The sequence below is a fragment of the Tribolium castaneum genome, chromosome 7, assembly GCF_031307605.1.
Source record: "Tribolium castaneum strain GA2 chromosome 7, icTriCast1.1, whole genome shotgun sequence".
In the NCBI taxonomy this organism is placed as follows: domain Eukaryota; kingdom Metazoa; phylum Arthropoda; class Insecta; order Coleoptera; family Tenebrionidae; genus Tribolium; species Tribolium castaneum.
In genome coordinates this window covers 5,333,382-5,355,144 of record NC_087400.1, presented here as the reverse complement: position 1 = coordinate 5,355,144, position 21,763 = coordinate 5,333,382, and the positions used below count along the sequence as shown (strand labels likewise).

Below are 21,763 nucleotides of genomic sequence, written 5' to 3'. Positions count from 1 at the left end.
TTTAAAAATTAAATCTTTATTATTTAATATGTACACGTAACTCGTAACATTCATTAAATTACCCTTATAAATAAAACCTATGGACTTAAGATGGGTAGAAAATAGAACAAGTTGAAATCAGATAGCGACTCATATACACATCGTAAACATGTCACAAACCCAAATTGTACAAATCAGAATAAAAACAGCTTTTTTATTGTCCGATACTCAAATACATGACTGTTGCAAAATGATGAAATAGGTGTAAAAACACACGAGACCTCTCTCTCATCGCGACATCGACAAGCTTTTATCTCTTCTGACGTCACCAGCGCCATGTTCACCCAAACGTTGATGCGGGGCGATTTTATCAAAGAAGGGATGCAACATTGCCTCCTTCAACGTTATCCTCTGAGACGGCTCATAATCCAACATTTTAAAAATCAAATCGAAGAGCTGGTTGTGGTCCGATTCGTCACTTTGTTTGTACCTCTGCCAAAAAATAATCAAATTAAAAAACCAAAAAAAAAACAAACTTTAGCAACTCACCATTAATGGTTTACAATTATCACGGACATAACGACCTGCCGAACTCTTCTCATCCCACTCTAACTTACCACGGTAGAAGTATTTTGTTTTAGTCTTGCGTGCCATCCTAAAGCAATCACAAATTAATGGTAAGTAACTCGCATACGCTCGTTGCATAATGACAGCCCTCGAACTTTAAGCGATAATTGAGCAAACTTACCTAACTGGCACCTCCCCAAGAATACGTTGCATCATAGCTAAGTGTTCGCGATTATCGTGTGTCTGGAAGAGGGTGATTCCCAGATACAATTCGAATAAAATACAACCGATTGACCAAACATCGCACGGTTGTGACCACCCTAATTCTGCAAAATTAAGCAAAATTAAACGAAATTACACTAAATTAGAGGTAAAACAAACCTAAAATAACCTCAGGAGCTCTGTAATGACGAGTCGAGACTATAGTACTATGATGTTCGTGGTCAAACGTAGCACTCCCAAAGTCTATTAATCTAACATCAGTTCTTTTTACTCTTTTCACGTCTCTCCTCTACAAAAAATACGTGCGTATTAAAAAAATCTAAAGTTTACGTATTTAGTTACCTTTTTACTATTATAAACTAAGTCGTAATCCGAATCGACGAATAGAATATTCTCCGGCTTGAGATCAGTGTGCGTCAGTTTATTATCATGTAAAAATTTAACAGAATAGCACAGCTGATATCCAATATGTCTCACTTGATCCAAAGGATACGGTTGGTAATTGTTGTCTTTCTAAAATTACCACAAATATTTGATTAAACTCGAATTTTGAGTTTATTTATTTTACCAAAAAGTCAAACACGCTCAGACCCAACATTTCAAAAGCTATACACATATGGCCGTGATAGTCGAACCAGTCCAACATCTTTACACACAAGCTGGAAAAAAAAACATTTCCGGTGTTACCGATACTTGGAAAAATAAACATTTCGGTGAAAAAATTGTTTGTTGGATATGTTTCATGAGTGCAAAGTTACGTGTGCTGAAAAATGTAGAAAACATGGAGGTGTGGACACATTAAAAAAAACTCTGAATTAAATCTGTAATCTGACATAGGAGTTCTCATAGTTTAGGTAAAACATTTTCTAACGTAATGAAAACACGGAAAAATAAAAGAAATATTTTACTATCTTGTCTCCATTGTGTAAATAAAAATGGTTTTTTAAACATCTCTAGACCTAATTTCACTTGAGAGAGAAAAAAATACACAGTTTTTTCACGATATTTCCGATATTTCGCTACATTTAAGCAAAAAATCACTAAATTAAAATTTAGTATTTTGTGCTTGTTAACAATAAAACAATTGTTTTGTAAAAATGCGTAACCGAAAAATCAATACATTGGCTGGTACATGATAACAAATAACTCAAGTTACGCTAAATCTGACTGAATTAAGTAAAAAATAACATTAACCCGTTGTCTTTGTATTTAATTTCGTCAAAAATAAACCGAAAATTCGCCAAATTAGGTCGAAAAAGCGTTTGAACACTCGAAAACATCAAGCTAAACACCCAATTAATTTAACAGAATTTTAAGAATAAGAATAAAATAAAACATAATCGAAAATTTTAACGAAAATAATATAAGTTTTAGCTAAAAATGTCAAAAATGATGTTATTTTTGGCTTTTTTGGAGAGTTCAAGCATGTTTTTAAGCTAAAAACGCAAAATGTTTGTTAACCGGAAAGAGAAAAAATTGGGTAAAAAATTACATTATATCGAAAAATTTCCTACGAAATCGAAAATCCACGAAATGGTTGAAAATTAGGATAATTTTGCCTTTTTGTAGAGTTTAAAAGTGAGTTTTTTCGCGTTATTTCGCGGATAAAAAAAATTACCAAATCTGGTTGAAAATTAGATTACTTCGTCTTTTTCGACCGTTCTAACATTTGTAGGCACGAAATTATTCTTATTTTTAAGAAATAAACCGAAAAACTATTAAACAGAAAGTTTTCCCCCAAAATATTTCTAAACCGAGAAAAACTGAGTAAAAAATAATATTATTTTCCCATTTTTGTGATTTGTTAACACGTTTTTTATCCTGAAACGCCATAATTTAATCCAAAATAAACCAAAAAAAAAGCCAAAGTCAAAAATGATGTTATTTTTGGCTTCTTTCGTGAGTTCAAGCAAGTTTTTAAGCTAAAAACGCAAAATATTTGTTAACTTGAAAGTGAAAAAAATTGAAAAACATCGAAAAATTTCCTACGAAGCCGAAAATCCACGAAATGGTTCAAAATTAGGATAATTTTGCCTTTTTGAAGAATTAAAAAGTGAGTTTTTTCGCGTTATTTCACTAAAACGGATAAAAAAAATCATCAAATCGAGTTGAAAAATACATTATTTCGTATTTCTCGAGCGTTTTAACATTTGTCGGCACGAAATTCTTATTGTTAAAAAATAAACCGAAAAGCATCAAACTAGTTCGAAGGAAGTTTTACCCCAAAATATTTATAAACTAGAAAAAACTGAGTAAAAAAATAACTTTATTTTTCCATTTTTGTGATTTGTTAACACAGTTTTTACCCTGAAACGCAATAATTTAATCAAAAATAATTTTATTTATTATTATTTTTGGCTTTTCCGAGCATATTTTTAAGCAATTATTTCGCTTAAAATCATGTTCAGTCACGGATTTTTTTGTGAATTTCCCTAACCCAAATATTTTTTTATAGACCAGTACAAATGACTTTTTGATGTCATGGTCAACTATTTAAAAAAGCGCAAGTTTCATCGATTTCGCAAAAGCTAAAAGGAACAGAAATTTTATATTTATCTTTGCCCACATGAAAAATACCCCAACCAATGTCACTTACTGTATACAGTCTGGATCTTTATCGGCCAATTTTTCCAAAACGTTAATTTCTAATTTAGCAGCCTCTCGATACTTTTCCACATTTTTTATAATTTTTAATGCCATTGAGTGGTCCCTAAAATCACACAATGATTATAACAAATCGTTTAGTAAAATTAGTCACTTACATTTCAAGGTCCTTCACTTTAACCACCTTGCCAAAGGTGCCTTCGCCGAGAGTGCCAAGTATTTTATCTGTAATGTAACGACAAGCTTAGAAACAGAGATACTTTCCAAGACCGTCGCTCGACAAAACAAATCCGCATTTCAACGACAATGAAAGAAAAAAAACAATCGGTTCATTCTGTGGAGCCTCGATCTTGTCACAATCAATCGTCGTTTTATAGGCATGCAAATATGACTAAATTGAAATCGTCCAGTATTTGCCTGAACTTTTCAAATAAAATAATACCCCAATTGTCCGATGTTTGAGAAACTTACTGTTTTTTGAACGTGTTGACTGGTAGAAAAATGGCAAAACAAAAACAGTAAGTTTCGTAAAAATGGTTTAAATTTAGATAGAGGGAGAACAAAGGCTCCCTCTGTTTTTGGAAAAGCTGAAAAGAAAGGTAATCACGAATACTGGATGGGAGTCGATTGGGAAATATAATTTAAGAATCTAGACTGTTTTTTGAGAGAGTAAGACTTATCCACTAAAACTGCCAAGTGTAAACAAAGTGTAGTATTCACGAACATCGGTCTTGAAGAATGTCTCCCGATCGGTAAATGAGATGGCCTTCTTCATCGTCTTCCACTGAGGGCGCGCGTGAGCTCTGCATTCGTCAACACCGTCATCGTCATCGTGGGACGGACAGCCAGGACGTCATCGTCATCATCATCATCATCACCGTCACGTCATCATCATCATCATCGTCATCACCGTGACAAAGTGCCGCCAATACACAACGGACGAGTTGAGTGGCCACCCAATAAGCAGACAGAGGAAAGGGCAAACGGATTGCCAAATCAACAATCATTCTCTTTAACGGGTACAAATTATGCACCAGAACAATATTATGTAACAGATGAAGGTATATGGGGGGAAAGAGGAGCATGGTACGTGTCTACGGGTACACACATATTGTCAAAAATTTAACAATTGTCATAACAAAACGAGAGAGTGTGATATAAATAGTTGCCACCGCCATGCCCGAATATACCTTCTTCCTTGACAAAAAAAAAATTAAAAGCCGGGAGCTGTGCATGTTATTCTCAGGGTGAATGGGGAAAACGGCACAAGCAAAACGATGAGACGCTCATAGGTTGCGCAAATAACGTGGAGACTTTCCCATGATATCTTACGTAAAAAAAACAAAATATGATATAGTGTGCCAAGGTTTCATTTCAGCATCTTTTTCCCTAAAGAAAAAAGAAAAACACGCACGGCATACGAATTAATAATTCATTCATTTGCAGATTATCTGATTCGTACAAAATTCCACACAAATGAACGTAACGTTGCATGATAATAATTTACTACCGATTTTATTTTTTACGACAGTCAACTAAGTAATTCATTTCAACAGAAATAATATTAAAATTAAACGATGGAGTCGTTTAATAAATGTATTAATGACAAATATAATTCCTTTGAACAAGAATAGGTAAAAGATGAAGAAGTACCAAATAATTTACGAGTATTAGAGAACAAGCTCTGACCTTCATACATTTCTTTTCTACTATCTGATCAAAAAAAATTAGAGACTTAATTCCAAAGAATCCAATCTCTAGGTTTATTAATTTTTCAGAACACGAGAAAAACCTCTTTAAAATGTAATGTTTGGTTGAGTTAACACGCACTATTTATAGAAATTTTATAAATTCAAAAATACAAAAAAATGTTTTTCCTCAAATTATTTGTTGAAGATTCAAATTATGTGTACATTTTATTGAAAATAAAAAAATAAATAAATAAAAAATATAACTCAAACTGAATGAATAAAGACCTATCTCTAAAATTGCTTTTCGAAAAATACAAGTATATCAAATAAAACAAATAAAAATTTTTATAAAATAATTAGAATATACCTTGAATATTAAAAATGTGGCTTTAATTAGTAATTTATGAGTTTGTACCATTTGGAAATAATATGTTAAAGAAGAATGTACACTTTGAATCGAACTGAAATTTGCTATTTAGAAAATAATCTGAATATTGAAGATTTTTGACAAAATAACTTTACATTTAAATTCGAAATTGGCACTAGCTTATTTCTCTTTAAAAATGAAGAAAGAACGTATATTTTAAAATTAGACCGCCCAATTGTTGGTTCAAAAACTAAATACGATATAATTTTACAAAAATTACTTATATAAATGTATGGTTCTACTGAATCAAGAACATAATATGCATAAGTTAATCTACCAATTTTAGACACAAAACAGAATTATTGAAAACATTGTCTTAAATATGTTTACATAAATCTGTTTTTTTTACATTAGATAACTGTGGTTAATGAAATGCTGTAAAACAAACTGTTCACAATTTTTATAATTAAATGACACTTCCTGCGTTAAACGCCAGTGTTTTTTTTTTCATAAGAGCAATATACTAATAAAATATTATACGAGTGTTATAAGACACGAATGGCTTTGGAGCACGACGAAGGAGTGCCACAATTAAGTCTTATAAAACGAGTGTAATACACTATTTTTTCTACTTTCGATTTTTGTTGTTTGTTTTTGGATAACTTATCAAAATCTGTTCAAACTATTTCCTCTTAATTTTGTTAATTATTCGGGCTTTACGACACTCAGCCCAGCACTGCCAATACAACTCCTAAAAATTTACTAAAAGGAGTTGCACAAAAGTTTCTTTGTGAAACTACTTTCGGTTTCACAATAAACAATTTGTGAAACCAAAGTAAGAAAAAATATGATTAATCATTTAAACATAATAAGCAGTGAGCAAAACTTTTCCAACACATGATTTTTATTTCGATTTGATTTTTCTAATAGACAAAGTAAATTTTTAGGCTAAGATTCTCGAATTGAGCCTTGATTTTTGTCATAATTGTTTCAAAATTAAGTGTATTTATATACGAAATTATATTTGTAGGTATTGGCAAAATTATTTTGCAAATTAATGTAACATTACAAAACCAATCTCCAAACAATCAAGTTATAATTTTTTTATTGATGTTTTTCCGAATTTCGTATCTTATTATTCCGTATATGTATTGGAAATGTAACAAAATTACAAAAATTGATAAAATATGATAGAATTTAATATTTTAATGATTCAAAAGTAACAAACTTTCGTATGGTGATAAAAAAATTTCAGTTAGACACGAAATAATCTTTTTTTTTTCAAGCAACTTAATTTTTTAATATTTTTTAGTTTGTTTTCCTTAGCAACGGTATCTTTTGTTTCCTACGTTGTCGAATATATTTTATTGTCATTTTGTAAGTTTTTTAATTGTTTTGTACGTCATAAGCTATTTATTGTTGATTTTTTTACAACAGGGATTTGTTTAATGTTGCATGAAACAGAAGTCAAAAAAATGATCTGAAGCACCAAAAATTATTTAACTAATAGCAAAATTAACAAAAATTAATAAAATTTTTTACCCAACAATTTAACAATTAATTACGTAACGAAATAACTGATAAAACTTGAACACCCAACATTATGTATTTAGTTGGTTGAACCCGCCAATAAATACAAACCGTTGTAATAAAAACCATCGCATCAAAATCAATATCAAACAATTTTACTCGTCTCTTCTCTTCCAAAAAAAAAAACCACAAAAACACTCGCATATCAATCCCACCAACTACAATACGAATACAACACCTCGCCTTATCAAAAAACCACCTCGGCAGATATTCCATCGCTTATTTAACATTCGGCGAACTCACTGAAACCCGACACAACAACAACACCATGGGAAACCCTCCCTTTTCTACTAAATTTGCCATCACCAGGTGCAAAAATCACCAATAAAGACTTACACTTTACATTAATTAAGCGGCACTCGGTTAGTGTCGATTTTTCACACACCGTTACTTACAACCGCGTATCTTGACGCCGCCGGATGATATTTCTTAGCAATGGCGGTAGCAGCCCCCGAGACTGAACTCGTCGGTGGTACCGCAACCGCCCCACCGTTAACACCCCGATTATACACCTCGTCTAACGCCGAATATTTCATAATCAGACTTTGAATTTCTTTACGTTTGGCTTCCCGTTCCGACAACGGATCGGGAACGGCAGGCGTTGGCGTCGTTTCATTATCGATAACTTGCGGTTTGGGGATGTGGACGGGCACTGGCCCATCGTCAAGCGGGATTTCAACGGCGTGAAGCTTCAAATTTCGATCGTTAAGCTCGCTTTTGCCCGCCCGCAGCAGGGGCTTTGAGGCCCGCCGCGGGCGCAGCTCGGAATGGTTCGAACGGTAACGGACCCGATAAGCGGAGTCCTGGTCCAGGTAAGTGTACGGTGGTTCCTGGTACTTGCGGTAATTATTATTGCGGCTTTTGTCGCTTCGATACGGCGTTTTTTCCCGCGTGCTGACATAAGGGTACGTTTTTTCCGCAAGTAGTACGTTTGAAGTGGTCGCACTTTTGGCAAGTGAGGGTTCAATCGTCCGTTCGGGATCCCGTTTCCGTCCGTAGATCTTCTCCAAGACACTTGAATACTTGTCTTCGAGGCGTGTTCGCGTCGAACCGAAGTTAGGTATAGTTGTGCTACTTTTGCTAGTCGCTAAGGGGTTAAAACTCCTCTTTGGTGTGGCCGTTGAGGATGATTCTGACGGTCCTCTCACTTTCGTTGTCAATTTTTGTAGGAGAGTGGAACACGATTCGCTCAATAATTGTGCAACACTTGTCGTTGACGAGCGCGAATATCGCGTCCTACGCGAGGAATTCGGCGCCGCCATCGCGACGGCGGTGTGATCACCGCCGTTCTTGTCCCATCCAGTGGAACCATTGGTGTACCGATCGTCCGGACGATGGTACCTATACGACAACCCGGTGGCGTACATTGAGCCCCTGGGGCATATTTCGCGATGACGTGTGATTAGTACAACTATCCGGGATACGACTGAACACTAGACTGCCCCCTGGTGATGCCAAATACTGCCAAACGCTAAAATTAGCAGCACGTTGACGTTGTCGTCGGACGGACACCCGAAAAAATTTCACGACTAATTTACTGACCTTTAGTAGCAAACGGGTAAGTTTTTTCATAAGACCAACGACCAAGTCGTTGGTCTTCATCGTGTCACACGTTTCTTTGATAAAATTCAAACGAACACGACTCACACACGACCAAGAATAAATTAAGACAATCGAACACAGATGGATAACTCGGAACCTTATCAATTTATGATTCTATTTTCAAATATGTAAACAGTCTAAAAATATACGAGAAAACATTGCAACATTACGGCGACATACCACCGCGGTTTCGTTTTACTCGTGCACTAACATTGCTCCACTTTGGTTTATTCTTCGACGCCAGAGTTTAAGAACAGGAACCAGTGGCGTCCTAACATAATTTAAATTCATTGATAAATTACATTCCATAAAAAGATAGGTAACACGTGCTAAAAGACCAATACGAACGTTCTAAAAATATCTCCAGATCTTCTATTAAAAGAAAAATGTTTCGTCCACAGATGATTAACACTAACACTACTTCGACAATGTAAACGATGAATAAGAGAATATTTCAATGAGATAAATAGCTATTTTTTGACTTGCAATGATTGCTATTTTTTTAACAAGAAGCTGCCTTTTTTTGAACTTGTATTTATTTAAAAGAGTCGAATTACAATTGACCTTTAATTTTATTTCACAAACGGCCTTGCGAAAACAATTTAATGCTTACTTCTTAATTGCTCCGGTGTTGAATTTACATTACTTTATTTTTAAATAAAACTGTTCAATAAAAGAGGACCGAATTTCATTTAACAAATAACTTAGGTAAAAAGGCAAACAAATTTTTATTTCAATAAAAAATACAACGAATTACTCGGCATTTCTTACAGGGTGATTTTTTTAAAACGAGCCACCCTAAATATCTCAAAAAATGAACAAAAAATTTAAAAATCCTGGGACAGGTCAATTTTTATTTTCAGGGGGACACCATTTAGTGTACTTTTGAAAGTTGTAACACCAACCCCCTTTGCAATACAAACAACTCCTTTAAAATTTTAAATGGCATAAAAAATCTGGTCGGGTATTTTGACCAGAAAATCGGTTGTGATTTTTTTCTCGTTTCAATAATTTTTTATAAAGTTACATAGTGTTCAATTATTGATAATCCACTGTTCAAAAATGGTTCTTTATCAAAAAGTCGACTATGGAATTTAAATGTGCCGCTTCGTTCTAATGACTACTGTAGTTTCTGAGAAATGTCAATTTTTTTATAAGATGTTTCCTCATTTTTATACATTTTTCGGTAATGTTGTAGGTAATTGTAGGGTTTTTCTTGATTTGTGTTTGACATTCTCGTACTTATTTGAGCTTCAGTTTGAAGCCTTTTTATTTATTTTTTTTTGACGGATCCATCATTTCTGACAGAATCCACCATTTTGATTTGGCGGCACATCAGGTTTAAATTCATAAGTGACTTTCAATAGTTTGTTCTGCTATTCTGCGAAATGCATAATGTACAAACAAATACTCAAAACTCAAAAAAATACACAGCCCAATTCCTGCTCAAAATACCTTTCATTTGAGGTATCACAAAGGGGGTAATGCCATTTAAAATTTTGAAGGGGTTGTTTGTATTACAAAAGGGGTGGTGCGCTACAATTTTAAAAAGTACACTAAAACGTATCCCCCTTTAAATAAAAATTGACCTGTCTCGGATTTTTTTATTTCTTTGCTTATTGTCGGAGATATTCAGAGTGGCTCGTTTTTTAAAAATCACCCTGTATAAAAAATTAAAGTAAATTCGATCACACACAATAAAAGATAAATTTCCAAGAAAATTTTTTTCACAAAATATTTAAAAAAAAACACCCATTTCAACCAAAAAAATTTTTTTGGATCATTTTTGATGAAATTAAGCTGGAAAATAAGCTAAATCGAGTGATAAGTGACCGAAGCATGTAATAAATAAAAAAAAAATCTTCGGCGGAAGGACCAAAAGGTTTGTGTCATTTTTCAATCACGTTTATTTTGTAATTTATTTTTACAATTCATAGGCATGTATTAAGATCTTGCAAAATAAGAGTCCCCGGTTTAACAACTAAATATAAAAAAAAACAACATCAATTTCGACCAAAATATGTGCTTCTTGTAGACTAATTTTTAATAAAATTCCACTTAAAAACGAGCTAATCAAGTGAAATTAGAATTTTTCAACATGTCTTGACTAAACTTTTCAGTCAGTTTAGCAAATATTTTGCATAAACCTCAAAAAAGGTATTTTTTTGTTACAAAATTCTGCAAAATAACTGCATCTGACATACTAACGCCCCAAAAAAGCATAAATAATGTAATTTTTGACTTATTATATGTTTTGTTTCCTTTAGCAAATTTTTACAAAAAAAAAACTAAAAACTTAGTTCAATAACGTCCTTAACAGTTTCAAAAGAATACAAATAACACCATTTTCAAAATAGTATCACGAATACATAACACGAAAAAAGTCATTTCCCGTCGTTATTGAATTTAATAAAGAGAAGTTAATTAAGTGTCCGATATTTTTTTGTGATAGAACACCAGCTTGAACAAACAGCTCGGTGTTTTTTTTTAAATACTAAAATAAAACTTGGCACACAATACATGTTAAAAAAAGTTTCCTCATATAAAAATACTCCTCTCAAGCATGATTTGCCCAGAAATGAGAAATTCAAATAAAATTAAACGTAAATTTTTCTTTGTCTTGAAATTTCCTAAACCCACCGCTACCAACGCCACTGTACTCCGATTCGCGTGCGTCTAATAATACCCACGCTTGGACGCCGCATTACCACACGTTATCTACAAGAAGCCCGTTCATTCCTATCTCCATCAATCAAAAGTTAGTCTCTTGTTAATGAAAAAAACCACACGCAAACAACCATCGAGCACCTCGATCGATCTAATAGTAATTTTTTTCGGCGGTGGTGCAAACGGTAAAGCTTGAGCGAAAATTCGAGCGGCGGCCAAATGCCACTCACCCGCCATTACTGTTCTAAAAAAACTGTCAAACTCGCATCGGCCAATCGGCACGTCACGCGTGGCCGAAAACCACACCACGTGACTCCTGCAAGGCTTCCTATTGGGGAATGGCGGTGGCGTTTGAATTAGTTCAAACAATAATAACAATATATTGGAAATTGGATGTTACTTGGCTTAGCTTAAGTGTCTTACCGCATTCGGGCGTACCAACCGTCAATCGTCAATTCAACGCAATACTGACCTGATCTGTCGAATATGAACGGCGGCTGTGCTTGCGTCTAGACAACGACCTGTCGTGACGATGGCGATGGCGTTTCTTGGACGTCGGAGATCGACGATGGCTGCGCTTGTAGCGGCGTTCCGCACTCGAACCTCGCTCATACTGACGCGATCTGTGCGCCCTTTGGCTACTGCAACCCGAAAAAGGCACATCAACACACCCACCCTGACTCCAACCACCCCAAACTCGCAAAAAACACACGCTCATTTACTAAAAACGTTTATTTGGACAACGGAATACAAAATTATGCTTAAAACTACTCCAAATATCTCTTCTTAACTTCGTCTTCAAGACACCAACAAAACTTATTCAACATTGGACCCTCCTCAAGGCACTTCTTCCACTGAGCGAACTGCTTCAACCTCTTCCCGAGATAGGTTTTAGACACTTCAACTGTGTACCCATTATTTTGCATATAGCTAATAAACTCATCAACAATCATCTTTCTCTTGTTCACATTCCCTTGGATGAGTTTCAAAAAGGCCGGAATTAAATCCTCTCGTAATTCCTTGGCGTATTTCCGATTTGGAGTCAAGCCAACCAGATCCTTCCTCTTCTTGATAACAATCTGACCATTGCTGATGATCCCCAACGGTCTCAAATGTCTATCGATCGCCTCATCAACATTAGACCCATCTCTCTTGTACCAAATACAGCCAATCGACCGCGGTTTAATTTTGTTAGTCTTAGTTTGCATATCCTGATCGAACTCGTCTTTCAGCAACTTCAACTTTTGCTTATGCGACTCCGGTGACAACTTCGCCGTCGCCTCATCATCAACCTCATCATCACTGAGATGACCATGAGGCACAAAGAACTCATTATCAACCTCATAGTCTTCATTCTCAGCCTCATTCTCCTTATCTTCATCATCAGACCCATTCAGTGACTCCCCTTGCTCTTCTTCCTCCCAGTCATCATCCGAATCAACCTCATAATCAAAAATCCTATCTTCACCAAACGGTCTTCGTGGCTTAACAACGCAACTCTTCTTCCTCCACGTACCGTAATAAGCCGGCCTTCGATTCTCATGAAACTTTAAAAACTTGGCCCTCATCTTCTTCTTCTGCTTATCTTCGCAAATACTCTCACCAAAATCTTCCTCAACGATTATCACATCCTCCTCAAAGGGCCACGTTCTCCCACACGTCCCAGTCTTCCTCCCTTGTTTCAATTCACTCAAATATAACACGTCCAAGTCATTCTTCACCAAACTCTCATCAAGATTATTTTTCCCTTCAACCGACAACACGTGTCGCGTTAGTGGTGCCAACCTCATATCGGATTTCACCTGAAACGGCATAAAAAGCCTAGTTTTGGGTTCATCAACTTTCGTTTCGATTTTCTTCGGAACGAAAAAGTTGACAAACGCTTGGGCCGTTTTCTGTTTTTGTTCTTCGAGTTTTTGTTTTTCGCGATTTTTCTCCTCGATTTCTTGCTGTTTGCGCAGTTTGTCTTGTTCGCGTTCTTTACGTTTGGTTTCTTCACGCTCTTGTTTTTCCTTACGTTTCGCTTCTTTCTCCTCCTTTTCTTTGCGTTTTTGTTCTTCTTTTAGTTCGCGCTCTTTGGCTTTTTCTTCGTTTTTCTTCTTTTTGAGTTCTTCTTTTTCCTGTTTTTGTTTCTCTTTCTCTTGTTTTTGTTTTTCTTTTTCAAGGCGGACGCGTTCACGTTCTTCTTGTTTCTTTTTTTCGCGTTCTTCACGCTCGAGGCGCTTCTGTTGGCGTTTCTTCTCCGATTCGATCTGTTTCGGGCTCATTGTTTTTTTGGGTGTTATGAGCAGTTTTTCCTCTTTTCGGGTCTTTTCTTTTTGAGGGGTATTGGTTGAGCTGTCGTCCAAATTATCTTGAGATTCATCGGTTTTGGAAATTTCAGTTGTGCTTTCGTTTGATTCGTCGATTGTGACGTCATTATTTGAAATTTCCATTGTTTCACGTTCTTCAACTGTTGTTGAAGGAATTTCAGGTTCACAACTGGAAAAAACACACCTCATGAGACTCGGACGTTCCAGTTTTTAATAAATAATTGTAGGTCATCAGCGCCATTCCAGAGACCAAAATATCACAACCTTAAAACAGACACTTAGGAACTAACAAGAGAAAAAAGGCCAGTTTCACGTGACACGATTAATAATAAATGTGTTATTACACAACTCCTTTGTACCTACCTGAAAAGGGTATTTCGGTCTTAGGTGGTTAATGACAACCTACGAATTGTACCGGCAATATCACCAACGCAACGACATTAAAAAACAAGTCAAAAAAAAAACCGGATAATTAAACCGCACAAACGTAAATAAAAATCTTATATTACAAAAACAGGTGCAAAAAATATTACACAACATCGACAACATACTTATGGTACATATTGCATTTGGGAATCCACGTGGCCATCGCAACATACAAAACGGGCGGTTCTCTTGCAGTTTCGATTCTCATGCGGGAAAAATCCTGCAGGAGGCCGTCTTGACTATAGCCACTAAGATCATAGTGGACTGCGTACGACATTTCGGATGTTGCCATTATCACAAGAACTATCACAGTTTTGACCACACTTTTTTACATCAAAACACTCTCACACATCTTTGGTCAAGTTTATTTGGCGTTGGTTTCTAAATTTAATAACCAAATCAATCAAGAGTCAACCTTGCCCCATACCAACCGAAAAAATCAAACTACCGAGAATAGAATTAAATCCTGACCCTTACAAGACCTTATATGGCACGAAAAAGGTAAAATTTTCGAGTTGACGACCTTCACGGACCGCATTCGGGGCAAGGTTAGACTCTTACTTGTAACTCTATCCATACATAGAACAATAATATTTTTAATGAAAGTTTTATGATAATTAGCCTTAGATAATTTTCGTCTTAAAATTAACGAATGCAATAAAAACACGCACGATACCATCTCGAGGCAAACATAAAATCAAATTTACATCGTGAATAAACAGCGCGAAACTGACTCAATTACTTCTATACACAGTGGAAATTTTTGGAAATTTTCACAGAAACCCTTAAAAAAAATAATCACAAACCACACGATAAGCACATTTCATTTAATTTTTGAATTTTCACTTAAACGCAACACGAACATATCCGGAACAAGTTATCGACTACGAGTGGAACATAATACTGACAGAGATCCTCAACAATCACCGGTCGACGTCGTCGGCGGCGAAATGGTGGAGGAAAATGAACACGAGACGACCCCACCTACGAAACCGAAGAAGACAAAGAGTCTGCACGAGGAAATTAACGAGATTTAAAGGAAAAATTGCCTCAAACACGTGCAGAGAAACCCACACATAACAACAAAACGTGACGAAGTTGAGATAAGATTAGACGATACATGAGCGAAAAATGACATTAAACTAAATTAGAAATAAAATCATTTTACGACTCTGACAACTAAAACCCACTATTTTCGCTCACAAAATAAATTTTACTCCTGTACAGGACAGGGTGTCCTGCGAAACTAAGAGGTTTAAAGAAAAACGACTGACACATTCTCGGGTCTGTTTTTTGAGAAAATAATTTTGGCTAAAACCACATCCCGCTATTGTTTTTTGGTTTCGACTTATAAACAAAATTGATATTTTAGCGAAATCTAAAAAAATTCGTATCCTTATTATAAGAGATATACATTTGAAACAGGCACTTTTTTACAGAGAATTTAATAATGTTATCAGCGGTTTTTTTAATCATTTGTTTAGCTGTAATAACATAAAGTTGTTAGAGAATCATAGTTGGCTATGACATTTTGGAAAAGCCTACTTTTCCGGAACTGAAAACTATATAAATACAGTTTGATATAATTTTTTCATACAATTAATAAGATTTTTCTTTTTCCGACATTTCATGTTTAATTATAAAATAGAACGACAATGTAAGCTTACCGTTTTAAATTTAAAAATAAATAATTTTTATTAATCTCAAAAATTTTATCTAATGATAATTTGTTATGCTGTTTTTGAATTAATTAGTGTTTAAAAAATAAATCAGTAAATTATATATTTATCAGTCTTAATAAAAAATCCAAAATTTTTTCATGGCCTACTATAAAAAAAGCGAAATGTTATATTGTTTTTTAAATATATAAAAATAATGTATTACATAAATAGACAATCAAACCAGAAAAAATTAGCTTTTCAAAAATATCACAGCCGCCTATGATTTCTATTTAAAAAAAAAACTTTGTTATTACAACTAAACAAATGGTTAAAAAAAATCGCTGATAACATTATTAAATTCTTTGTAAAAAAAGTGCCTGTGTAATTATTTGTTTCAAATGTGTGTCTTTTATAATAAGGAAGATATGAATTTAAGGTTTCAAAACAAAAGACGATAGCTGGATGCGATTTTGACCAAAATTATTTTCCCAAAAAACGGACCTAAGAATGTGTCGCTTGTTATTATCTAAACCTCTTAGTTTTGAAGTTTCCCTATTCGGACATTCAAAATGCCGCACCCTGTACATGTAATTTTTTTCTAAATAATCATCCACTACAAAGTTTCTTTCAAAGTAATCAGTAACTTTACTAGAAGTTGCAGTTTTTTGAGAAAATGTCATTAAATTCAACAGCTTAAGTAACACTATCGCTTGTTTCAATTAAAAGTGTTAGTATTCTTCCCAGGATATAACACTTTCCTTAAAACCTGTGTTTTTCCGCTTCTTTTTTAGAAATCTAGGTAATCAAAAGTAGCTGCTTTAATTGTGTACAAATTTTATTTAAAAAATTTAAATATTTAACACTTCACTTAATTTTGGTCTATTGTTTTTAATGTAAGTAAAAATAAATTATGGTAAATTATTCAAAATGTTCCATTTTTTCATGAAAGTTGGAACAATTTCCGGCAACTAAATATCTTAGATGCATAAAATGATTTATATCTTTGTCCATGATAAAATTTGGTCAAGTCATGCAGTAAGTCACCACTTTCCAAACTTGTTGCATAAATGATTATTATTACAATCTCGCACGAAAGAGCGCTTCCTTTGTCATCGTTAAAGTGCAACAAACAAAAATAACAAAGCCATTCTTATTTCCTACGTTGCCAACAGATTAAAAAGCAATTTGTCTTGGTGAGTAACCGACGACCAAATTAAGAAAAGCAAAAATAAACCAATCTAAAACTGTCACCCGTAGTGCAAAATTACATAAATTTCACACCGTTGAAATAAACACTGGACACCGTTCAGATTTACGATTTCACGGCCTGATTGTTCCTTCAACCGTACAAAATAAAATTTTTATCAAAACAAACTTAATTATCTCCCAACAAGCTAAACAGTTAGAATAAATATTCATGTGTGCCTCGACCACGTGCTAAATTTCCAACGTGATCATAATACAATAACGTAATATAAGGAGAAAAATCAATAAAATCGCCTCGTGTCTAAATTGCAACATGCCGCAAGGTCGTCGAGTGCAATGCCACTATTATTACAAATATTTGTCTTTTTGATCCGTCTTTGACGCAACCGTTCCCACCTTTTTGATCCAAAATTACCACTATCAAGGCTTTTGTCTGAGAAAACGTTACAAAACTAAATGATTTCACTGGGAAAGGTCGAAAAAATATAAATATCATTTGCGTGGAATTTTAAATGCATTTTTCGGCCGGAAAATATGGTGACGATGTTGCGACAAAAATAATTCGTCGCGCTTTTGCCAATTGCTATTTTCGGCTGACCCACTCATTAAATATTAAACTCATCGCTTGACTCAATTGGAAAAAATCAACAAATTGCCAAAATTATATAACGTTACAACACAAACCATCTGTGACACAACAAAAAAACAATTTTGGGAAAGTTGCAATCAATTTTTTAGCCGAATTCTTGTCCCATTTTTAATTAATACACAACTGACTTATGTTTTAATACCATGGCAAGCAAATAACTCGATTTGAATTTCACAACAGACTTCAAGAAAGCAAAATTTTCGCTACTTTCTTCAAACAATATTGACTACTGTTTCATTGTGTTTGTGTACTTTGAATGTTTGATGTATTTTCACTCTTTTCATGCTATTTTATTTATTTTTATCTTGACTGGAGGAATTTTGCACAAACCTTTCTCTTGTGAAACAAACCGCCGAAAAAACACTTCCATTTTCGAACGAAACAAATTACGAGAAATAACGGACGATAATTTTCTTTCACAATGACTAAACTTTCAGTGGGCGTAAGTGCATCGTCCGTGGGGCGCAACGACCCAAACCGAAAGCAAGGACGTTGCAAGAGACGGCAAAAACGTCAAAAAAAAACGGTACCCACCTCTCTGAAGGTGGGACGTGTTTTAAATCTTCAGTGGGCGCGAAAACTCGATGCCATTTTCCAAAAACGGACACCGTCAGAAAACGCCAAAACAGTTGTCAATTGAGTGTGTTATGATTTTGCAATTTTTTTCCCATACGGAAGACACCCACGGCGTTTTTCAAAGATTAATAACCCTTCTTCTAACTGTTAATAAACTACCGAACGATCGATAAAATCCTTCGGTGGCCGTGAGAAAATCGACTCTTATTGAGTCATTAGCAAACCATCCGAGTGTAAAATTAAACTTGCCATTCTTTTATAATTAATTTATATTTAGCCGGCCTTGAGACAACTTCTTGGATGTATGAAAATTTAATAAACCTTGTTTTTGAAAGTGATACATCATTTCGAAAATAAAAGAAAAAATTTTCTTCGGTATTACTTGCTGGTATTTGCATAAAACAAAACCTTCGCTTGCTTGAAATCACGACTGGCATGTTTCAAGGTGAGGACGGCATTAATCCAATCAAAAAAATCGCAGCAACAGACCATACGATACGCTGTCAACTTGAAACAATTTCACAATTGGAACACCCCGTATAACTGTAAATTGAGTGTAACCATAATTTTCCTTAATCTTGAAAAATGTAGGCAAAAACACATCCGGTATAATAAATCCGAGTTTTACCATTTTCAGCCAATGCAATAAATTAAAAAATAAACAAAAATAACGCCGTGTTTACATAACGGTGACTCGCATATTTGGAATTTTATTACATACTAACATTGCCTCGTTAATTATGCTCAATTCCTAGTGAAAATTATTATTTCCTTTATTTCTCTAAATCAATTTCAAAGCTAAATGTACTGACATGTTTATTGTTATCAATATGCTAACGATACAAACTCTCCCTTCCCTACATCCTTAAACACGAAACAACCTACTTTCAATTTGGCAATAATTTATTTATAGATTTATTTACAGTCGTAAGTTGAGTAAACCAAAGGATGAATCAACGTACTCGTCTTAAAATTAAGATAACCTTTTAAGGTTTTTTTAATAATTGAAAGTATTGCAAAACCGTCTTAACATACGAATATTTCTGCAAAAAACAAGGTCGCATACTATTTTAGGTTTAAATTTGGCAAGCGTTGTCGCACCTAACCCACTTACAAATTTAGATTTATTTTTTGCCGTTTACAGAAACCAAATTTTGGCGGAAATTGTGATTTTTACAAGCTTTGTCTGTCTCAATTTTCCGAAATTTGAGAGGGTTCCTGTCATCCGAACCAGGTAAAATTTTACATAAACACGTAATCTCCGTGACAATGCAATTCTATTTAGTTAACTACCCCCTAAGAAAGTTATATGGGGTGGTAAAGTTTTAGAATCACTTTTGAGTTCAAATTTCACATTTTAGGAAGTCATCAAAAAGGAAAACATCAAAAAGAAAAAAGAAAATCAGAAAAAATAATAGAGAGATGTGGACAAGTAGGCTTTTTCAATAAAATAGTGCGAGAGGAACATTTATGTCACGTGAAGAACAAATTCGACAAATAAATGCAAAAATTGAGTTGTTTAGGGCGAGTACACGATCTAAGTAAAGACCGAGGTAAAGACTAAAAAAATAAGAAACAAAAAAATTGTTTTTTTATGTCATCATAGCAACGTGTTTTAAATTAAAATATTCCAACAAAAAAAAATTAAAAAACACTTAAAAGTTCTCGGATGTCTGGATATGCAACTCGTATACACTCGTTGCATAACGACAGTCCTTGTGTGTTCTCGCACTCGTATTATTAATAACTATTAAAGAAAGCTTTTATTTAAAAGATGCACAAAAAGTAAAAATAATGTTTTTCAATGATAATTTTACCTACAGATTAGGATTCTGACATTTGTAAAAGCTTTGTGAGTGATCATAACACTCACAACACTAAAGCATTACAGAATTACTTTCTTAAATTGGTCACTGTCCCCAAAGCATTTATAAATTCAAAAATTCTAATCTGTAAGCAAAAATGTTTTCCCTATAATAGAAAAATATAATTTTTTACTTTCTTAAAAACAATTTTTTATGTTTTTTATCCTCCATTGTCTACCAAACAATAGGAAAACACTTTCGTTGTTACATCTGCTCGTATAGAATTTATTACAAAATGCCTCGTTTTTTAATAATTTATGAAAGATGACGAACTCTGACCCACTTATCCCTAACAAAAGCCAACGATTGATCCTCCCAGACTTTTGAGCCAACTTTCGCCCCTCAAGGCCTCGGTCCAGCGACCGGAAACTGCGGTAAACAATGCAAAATATTTTTCCTGTCAGAAATAGAGCGTCTTAAACATTAACGCTCTGAAAACTTCCATAGATACGCGAAAGGTCGCAAGTGAAACAACCTCCACTGAATCTCAACAAATCACGTGAAAAAAATAGAACGAATCTGTACCACATCACACCTTGAGTGCATCAACACCCTTGCAACATTTCCTGCTCCAACAAGGACGACTTTCAAGTTCATAACGAGGTGTTATTGCTATTAATATTGAGGCGATAACGAGTGGACAAGTGCCGCCATCTGGCGGACGAGACAACTAACCTCACGGATCTCTTGTGGTTGGGGCTATCAAGACTGTCGACTTTTCTCCGCTTAGGCTCCCGATCTCTGTCGTGGGAATGCGACCGGGACCTGGATCTGGACCGGGAGTGGTGTCTTCGCCTCGAGCGGGGCATCTGAAACCGTTTGTCTTTGATCAAACATGTGACGCCAAATTGCACCAACTTGGTAGGACGGCACCCCGAAACGGTTCAAGTCTTCCAACTGGCGCATAAATCGGAACATTTTTGTGGTTTTGTTGCAAAATTAATTTGAAATGGCGATGAAACGGAAATATTGAACTCGAACAAGTTGAAAAAATCTTTTGTTTCTGGTGGTTTTTTTGACAGTTAAGCCTACTCGATTAGGGAGATTGTGCAAAAATGAAGGCACTACAATTGATTAAAAATTCATTGAAACGTTTAAAAATTTATTAATTCCCTCTAACGCACATCCGCCATGTTTTTCACCATAACTGGCGCCACATCCAGCGAAAACCCAACCAAATCAATAAAAATTCGCTCATTTACTTACGATTGGATGCCGTATGTGGTTGAATTTGTACCAAATTAAATTCGTGAATTGGGTAACACAATTCCAAGTACGTTGGGCCGAACCTTGAAATAGCTGTGTGGCCAAGGAGAAGCCAAACATCGATCCAACCTATTGGTTGGAGAGTGGTGTCGTTGACTTGCTCTTTTTATTTTGAATTCATCAAAGAAAAACTTCACGAAACCACACAAACTTGGCCTTGGGACACGCTTGATAATCTTGGGGGCTCACATTAAGGGCTTTAGCGTGAATTTTCGGCAAAACCTTGGCAAAACACACACAACTTGGACGTTCAACATTCACGATGAAGCAACCATCAAGGAGGAAGAAAACTAACTTACCGACCGAAAAGGCGGCATAAAATGCCTTAATAGAAGCGGAATTAATTAAAATTGCATTTACAACGATTAGAAAACGAGATAATTATGTCAGTTACGCAATTCATTAATTAAAATTGGGGATAATTGGATTATTATATAAAAAACAGATTTTTGGCATGTGTTGGCATTACTGTGTAACGCCAAATTTAGGCGGCAAAAAGCGCGCCAAATTTTT

The 21,763-nt window shown here is 34.8% G+C and overlaps 1 protein-coding gene across 1 annotated transcript; it reads right to left on the bottom strand.

The window, feature by feature from the left end:
* Positions 1 to 21,556, bottom strand: LOC659421 (uncharacterized). Its single transcript, XM_064357997.1, has 14 exons — positions 21,191 to 21,556; positions 20,660 to 20,793; positions 12,058 to 13,770; positions 11,762 to 11,930; positions 7,416 to 8,453; positions 4,097 to 4,175; positions 3,531 to 3,597; positions 3,365 to 3,478; positions 1,337 to 1,427; positions 1,111 to 1,281; positions 928 to 1,057; positions 728 to 872; positions 529 to 634; positions 1 to 471 (listed from the first exon to the last, which is right to left on the bottom strand). The coding sequence occupies exons 1-14, from the start codon at positions 21,308 to 21,310 to the stop codon at positions 268 to 270; spliced, it is 4,281 nt and encodes a 1,426-aa protein (XP_064214067.1). The 5' UTR covers positions 21,311 to 21,556; the 3' UTR covers positions 1 to 267.
* Positions 21,557 to 21,763: the final 207 nt, after the last annotated feature.

Coding starts and splice junctions, on each gene's coding strand:
- LOC659421 (XM_064357997.1), bottom strand. CDS start 21,310: ATGTTTGGCTTCTCCTTGGCCACACAGCTATTTCAAGGTTCGGCCCAA. Junction 13,771..20,659: donor AACCACAAGAGATCCGTGAG/GTTAGTTGTCTC, acceptor TGTTTTTTCCAG/TTGTGAACCTGAAATTCCTT. Junction 1,058..1,110: donor TAGTTTATAATAGTAAAAAG/GTAACTAAATAC, acceptor TATTTTTTGTAG/AGGAGAGACGTGAAAAGAGT.